The sequence below is a fragment of the Athene cunicularia genome (assembly GCF_003259725.1).
Source record: "Athene cunicularia isolate RWA chromosome 11 unlocalized genomic scaffold, athCun1 chr11_part1, whole genome shotgun sequence".
NCBI classification, from domain to species: domain Eukaryota; kingdom Metazoa; phylum Chordata; class Aves; order Strigiformes; family Strigidae; genus Athene; species Athene cunicularia.
In genome coordinates, this window is record NW_020799113.1 from 20,408,989 (window position 1) to 20,416,236 (window position 7,248).

The following is a 7,248-nucleotide window of genomic DNA, read 5'->3' on the forward strand; positions in this document are numbered from 1 at the left end:
ATGTTGACGCGATAACGGAGGCGACGGGGCGGCCACGGCCACGCGAGGGGCTGTAGCCACCTCTGAGGGTGCGGGGGGGGGGTCCCTGTGCCGGCGGGAGACGCCTCTGCCGGAGAAGCGTGTGTCTGCCAGCGCGGCGGCGCCGGCCCTCCGCAGCGAGCTGCCGCCCGGCCCCGCTGACCGCCTCACCCCACGCGCGGGTTTTGCCTCCCCCCCGGGACGCGGCTGCTGTACCTGCCGTGCTGCTGGAGCATCGCCTCGGCGGCCGAGCCGGGCTGCCTCCCCGACTGGCACACGCTGTCCCTGTTCGGCATCGGAGCGGTGCTCCTGCGCGGGGCCGGCTGCACCGTCAATGACATGTGGGGCCGTGACTATGACAAAAAGGTAGAGGAACCCCCGTGGGCTTGCCAAGACCTGGGGACGTGAATTGCTGCTGAATTAACCAAATACATGCCCACTCATCTCCAACAGCAGCAGTGATTGCTCCAGGTTAAGAAATCCCTCTGTGTTTCTATCAGAGCTGCATGCAGTGAATTTGTCTACGTTTCCTCCTAGCACAGAAGAAATGATTTCATTTTGTATAACACTTCTCTGTCTAGAACTTTAATAAGTCTTCTAGAGTAAGATAAAATATGTGGTGATGTCAGCTGGGGGTAGTACTTGAACAAGTTAATATTTCAACTTTGTTTTGCACAGCAGAAAAAAATAACCCTTTTTTGGCTGCACTTGCTAGTTACAATCCATCCAACAACCTTTTTTTTTTTTTTTTTCTTTGCTGATTTTCAGGAGCAGAGTTTCCTTAAGCGTTGTTATTTTTTTCATGAGAATGGCTGTGAAGAGTACTGTGCCCAACCCTGAGCTAATCCTCTTCTATTATGTTGTATTCTTCATCTCCCTTTTGTTCAGAAGAGGGAAGTAAGCAAAAGGCAGTGCCCAGGGTCAGATGTTGAAATGTGCAAGGGTGCAGGCTTGCAGGGGAGTCTCCTGGTGATGCATCACTGTTTGCTTGTCCTGTTTTCTGTTTCTATATTGTTCCTCTGGTTCTGGGTTTTGATGCCGGCGAGAGAGAGGATATTGGGCCAGTCTGGTATGTGAAGTTCTTCTCATGGCACTTGTGCTGTTGGGAAGGCAACGAATCAGTACAGGCTTTGTGGCAGCTTTGGATAGTTTAGGATTCAGATGTTATTAACAACTACATATACCAAAAGTGTTTGGCAGGGTGGTCTGTGTGATTAATAACATGGAATTTTCAATTTAATGAATTTATTTTTACACTAACATGACATGGTGAGATGTAAAGTTTTAAAAATTTCCATTGCAGCTCTTTCTTACCTCCCTTAAAAGGGTATTTTCAAACCAAGTGTGCTGGAGCTGGGTCCATAATAGCAGGATGCTGGCTTGTGGTGCTGATGGTGGTTTAGGGCTTTAGATTTTATGTTACTGACTATCTGGTAAATCTTTTTTTTCCCTTTCTTTAAATGAAACGTCCCATGTTTGGTTATGATGAGCAGTGGAATTGGTCATGTTAAATGCATGTTTAAACAGCAAAAGCAGTATTTGACAATTAAACATAACCTGATTGGCGGGGGGAGACACACCAAACTAAAAGAGTTTATGTAAATTCACATTATTAAAGCATATGCAGAACACTTTATATATACACAGTATTCTGTAAAAAGCTTGAACCTCTTCAAATAGATTTTACACCATTTTTATCAACATGCAAAACTTTTTTCTTTTTGCAGTGGTCACCTTTGGCAAGTAATTGACCATGTGTAACAGTTTTTTCAGACTTTTTTTTCTGAAGTTTGTTTCTTCCTTCAGTCTGACTTGCATGATTTCTTGTTCCAGAGTTTCTAAACTCCACTGCATCCCAACTAGGATTAAATTAATTGTGCTTCCATGGTTATTAACAATGGTTATGGGTAATATAGATGTGTATCAGCAGTGGTTATTAACAGTGCTCGAGGAGCCCTGCATCTTTACAGTATTTTATATGGTATTCACTTTAAAGTGTTTAAGCACAGAAGTGTTGCCCAGAATTCAGTTGGCTCACAATTTTTTAAGTCTGATTTTTTTTTTTTCCCCCCTAAGGTAATAAGATTCATATACAAGATGTCTACAGTGTTTCTAATCAGCCTGGCTGCACGCAAGTGGCACTTTATTTCTGTTGTAGTTTTTAAAGGCTGCAGAAAGGGCTGCTGCTTAGAAATGCAGCTCGTGTCCGTGATGATATGCTAGGTTTGTATTGTTGAAGGAACTCCTGCCTTGTACGTTCTGTGACCTGTTTCTATTTATTTTTCCACTTATATTCTAATGATGTGACTTTTAGCTTTAATACACGTTGGAATATGTTATATTTGATTTACTATTAATATTATTCTTTCTGTTTTTAGGTTGTGAGGACAGCAAGTAGGCCCCTGGCAGCTGGGGAGATCTCCACTTTTCAGTCCTTTGTTTTTCTTGGGGGACAGCTTAGCTTGGCGCTTTGTCTGCTTCTCTATCTGAATTACTATAGGTGATGTATACCTTCTTTTTTGTTTTTTTAAAATTTGATTCCAAGTCCAGAGTTAAGTATAGTTAGTCTCAGCAGAAAAGGTATTGGGTGTGGAAGGAAGAGGTTATTAGCCACAGAATGGTATTTGAAAGTAAAAGAATGAGTTCAAGGCTATATGCAGCTCCTCTAACGCTGCACTATTATCTTACGATCTTTAGACTGGCAAACAATAAACCTCTTGCTACTTTTTACAGTATCGTTCTGGGAGCAGCCTCTTTGTCTCTTGTGATCGCCTACCCTCTGATGAAAAGAATAACCTATTGGCCACAGTTAGTTTTGGGTGAGCTGGAAATGTTGTTACTATTTTTTTCCTCAGATGTAGTTTTTGGGGTATTTTACAAATTGGTAATTGAACTTAAGCAATCCAATTTCTTGTAACTATATTGAAATAATAATACCATGTAGACAAAGTTCTGTTGTGCCAGAGGTTTCTTAAACAATTTATAACACACATAAGACTTGATGTTTGGGTGTGGGTTTTTTGTTTTGTTTTTTTTTTTTGTTAAAAATAATTTCTTTGTTTTGATGGAGTGAGGGGATGGAGACAGGGAGGGAGGGAGTAAATACCTGTGATTTGAGAATCAGCTTCAGTTTTGGGGTTATCTCAAAACCTTTCTTAAACATACATTTGTCCTGCATTTCAGTCTTCAGCCTCTAAAATAACTCCTATCCTGAAACTTATCTTTGTATCTTGGCTTTCATATTCTGGCTGCCTTCAGTTTTTTCAACTGAAATCGTAATTTTCAGCCTTGAAGTAACCACAGCTTGCTGTGGTGCAGTCTTTTGCAGTCATACCGACCTCTTCTGTTCTACAGGCATCTCAGCATGTTAACTTTATACCCACTGTTTGAGCACACTGGAGTAGTTTTGTGCAGATTTAAACTGGGGAAAATGCATGGCTGTACGTGTTTATCCTTGTATGTCCAGAGTATTTAATGTCAAATTACTTTTATTTATTACCTGCCTGATAATAAGTGGTAGAAAAAGTGATGCCAGTATTGTATCTGCTGCTGCGATACACACTCGAACAAATAATATTTAATTCTATATGTGTAATATAGGTCGCTCCTGTCAACCTTATAACTGTTTTACTTTTTTCCCCTCTCTTTTTAGGACTTACATTTAATTGGGGAACCCTTCTCGGCTGGTCTGCCATCAGAGGCTCCTGTGAGTGGTCTGTGTGTTTGCCCGTGTATAATACTTCACTGGAGTAATGTGGACACTGGTATATGATACCATTTATGCACATCAGGTGGTGTAAGAGTGGGAAATTTTAGGTATCCGTGTACCCTTTTGTGTTTAATTGACAACTTTGTTGTCAAACTAATATCAACAGGTTGCAGTTCTTCACTCTCAGCTGAGCTAAAGCAGCACCAAAGAAACCCCAGCCCCTGCACCTTTTATTGTTATTTGACAATGTTTTACATATCAAGTAGAAAGCTGGAAGTGTCATGTACTTTGTGTGACAGTTATTGACACTTGCACTGTGTCGATAGCTTTGGCACTGGTATTAGCTCTTGGCTGCCAAAGCAGCTCTAAGGACCAACCTTCTGATTTAAATTTTAATGTAGGGTCTTACCAGTGCATTTAAACTGGGTTCCTAATAAGAAGCACTGGAAACTTAAGCAAGGCCCTTTCTTATTTTCCTTATGAAGCGACAGTTGGAGTGTGGGTTTGTTGCTAATTTGTCCTTTCATCCTAGGACAAGAGGGACAGCATGGTTATCGGTGTGAAGTCGACAGCGTTACAGTTCGAGGAGGATCCAAAGCAGTGGCTCGGTGGCTTCAGCCTTGCAATGCTCCTGAGTTTCTGCGTGGCAGGAGGGAATTGTGACCAGACGCTCCCATACCTACTTGGCTGTGGCTGCCGTAGGGGCTCACCTAGCACACCAGGTTTGAAGGATTTGTTTATACTTTTCCCAGGTGGAAGTTCTCGATAAGAAATCAGGGTGCTTTTCAACCCCCATCAGTTTGCCACCTACCTAAAAAAACCCCCAAAAAATCCTGTAAAGGGAACTGAAATCTTCTGACAATAAGCTTGCTTAAGTACCTTTTGCAGACGGTTTGTTTGAGGAGGCCTCTGGCAGTCCACAGACACTAGAACACTCGTTTGCAGTCTGTTCTGAACCAACAGAACTGCCTCGTGCTAAGCTGTGATCTCAAGGGAACGGTTTTCTTCTTGCTTCCGGTAGCAGCTGGATCCACCTCAGTATCCTGCAATATTGTGGCCTTTCTACTGTTGTGGTGCAGCTCTTGCTACGTCAGGCACATATGCCCTTATACCACAAGTGGTGTATGTTATGATCACTCACTCACTTCAAAATATTATATGGTCTATGGTATCAAGGACACATGCAGGCATTTTTTAATATAACATGTTGTACAGTAGCTATAGGAGCATGTTATGTGTCTCAGTGATGGTTACTTTCACGTCTGACCAATTCTGCACTGTGGTCTGGAGCTTCAGTCTGGGATCTAGCAATATAAGAAAATTTTCTGTGGCTTGTTCACTGCTGTCTGTAGTGTTACCATAAGTTTGGTCGGAACAGAACCCTCTAAGCCTTGGTTTGAAGTTCCAGAAGGCAGGCATTCTTTATTAGAGCACCGGATGCACAGGGGGTCATGCCACCCCACATGCCTGCTGCAAGTTGTGCAGAGTTTATATTGCAGAACAATTTATGTATACGTCAGGTTTCCTGGAATAGTTATTCAGTCTTTTTCCTGGAACAAGTTGTAACAGTCATATCCTAATCCTCTGGGGGTCTTTTGTGGGGGTCTTCGATGGTCTTCAGGGGTGTGCTTTAGTTGAACACTCCTCTGGGGCATGCACTGTGGGTTAACCTACACACTTGTTTTTCCTCTCTATGGTTGGATGTTTCTGGCAGATTCTGGCTGCAAAACTCCAGGTTCTCTGAGCCCAGTGTCTGCTTGTTCTAACGGTTTGATACGTGCTGAGCAAGCACGGACCAATCATATCAGGGTGACCTTAAAAAGTGTAACAGAACATTTCTTTGTACTGGTTGCTCAAGGCAGCAGCAGTAGGTGTTAATATTATCATTTTTTGGTCATTGACAGTTTTAATTCGCAGCTCTTTTTATAGCAGAGAGCAATCCAGTTTGGTATTGAAGTTGTACTAATTTTGAAATTTTAATGAATAACAAAGAAAGAAATCGGCTTTGTCAGTAGAGGAAGCAGGTAGGATCTTCTTACTCTGTTCTTTCTGAATCCTAACAACTGTGTTGCCCAACCTTGTAGTGACAAATAAGTCTTTATGAAAATTAATTGCTGGTCTTGATAGGTGAGTGAGAGCAAAAGGGGTCTGTGCATTGCATGTAGTAAAAGTGTTGACAGTCTGAGAAGTCTGTGGTTATCATTAAACCTTTTGAAGGTTTAGACATATGTTGCACTTTAATGGGAATAGCTCACGCAGATGATGGGCATTTAACATACCTCTGAGTAAGAGAATTCATGGGGTGATGTAGTCTGGTGCTTGTCAGCTGCTGCTCTTCATAGCAAATGTGCTTGGAAATGTGTGAGGGAAAGGGTACTGCATTCCGCTGCGTAATCATGTACAGTTTGAATTGTCAGAGGGGCCTTACACTGTAGTTTTGGCACAAATGGAAATTACTTTCCTGCAGTGAGGATTTTTATAAGTGAGAATGCAGAGGTACTGAATGTCAGTGAAGTGTGCACAACAGTTGTGTGGGTTGCCAAAGCCATAAGAAAGGCGTTTTTCTGTGTACCACAGAGTAGCTTCCTTTGGAGTGGTTATTTTAATGTTCTGCCTAAACAGCTGCATGCTTGTTGTTCCAGATTTCTGAACTTGTGCTTCACAGAGTTTAGAAAGCTGAGTAAGCTGCATGAGGAGTAGGTTTTCCTTAATTCACTGCATTTGTGCCTGAGACAGGAATTTGGGTCATGAAGATGTCAAATTTCTATCCCACTGAAGAAGTTCACTGGCAGAAAAATAACATCTTTTATTTGCTTTGCATTCCTGAAGATGTATCTGGTGGCTCAGCTGATGTTGGGTTTTGTTTGTAAGGTCGGTGGGTTTGCTTCCCTGTGCTTGAGGGACTGACAGGTTTTCAAGGGTGTGTGTAACATTGTGTTGTAGAAGCTTGTGAACAATGTTTCAGATGATTTGATCAGAACCCAGCCCTGGCACCTCCTGTACCACTGCAAATGGCAGAGAAACAGGTTTCCCAGGGAAGGTTTCACTTCCTTTAGTTGGATACATTCTTATTTTGATGACTTCAGAGGCTGAATTGCAAGGTTTCAGATTTTGGGGGGGAACTTTTTTATTAACCCTTTCCCTTGTTTTGCCTAACATTTCCTCTTGTCATCCCTCTCAGGACTTCTGCATCACATTTTGTTTCCAGGAATGTTTCTCAGTAACTTTGCTCTTGCTGCACTGTGTGGTTTTTTTTTCCCACCTTTAGTTGTGACTCACAGCAGACATGTGCCAAGCTGGGCAAGCCTTGCTTCTTGCTGTTGTTGCAGGTGTACTGGTTCTGTTTTTGTGCAAGAGAGGCGAACGGACATGGCTAAGAGCGACTGGACTAAACAGCCCTGTGTGACTTAGGCAGGGCTGGGCACCTGTCCTGGGTTGCGGTGTATTCTGTTACCATCCTCATGAGCTGTGGAAATCAGGGGGGGCAGTGTTTCCTTGTCGTCCCGTACCCCCCCCCCCCC

The 7,248-nt window shown here is 42.7% G+C and overlaps 1 protein-coding gene across 1 annotated transcript in view; it reads left to right on the plus strand.

The window, feature by feature from the left end:
* Positions 1-2,658: 2,658 nt before the first annotated feature.
* Positions 2,659-7,248, plus strand: part of LOC113484413 (placenta-specific gene 8 protein-like) — a 22,053-nt gene continuing 17,463 nt past the window's right edge. Inside the window, exons 1-3 of the mRNA XM_026856795.1 lie at positions 2,659-2,837; positions 3,671-3,724; positions 4,260-4,449. Of these exons, the coding sequence (XP_026712596.1) occupies positions 4,275-4,449 (175 nt within the window). The 5' untranslated portion in view covers positions 2,659-2,837; positions 3,671-3,724; positions 4,260-4,274. The remainder of the gene's footprint in view (positions 2,838-3,670; positions 3,725-4,259; positions 4,450-7,248) is intronic.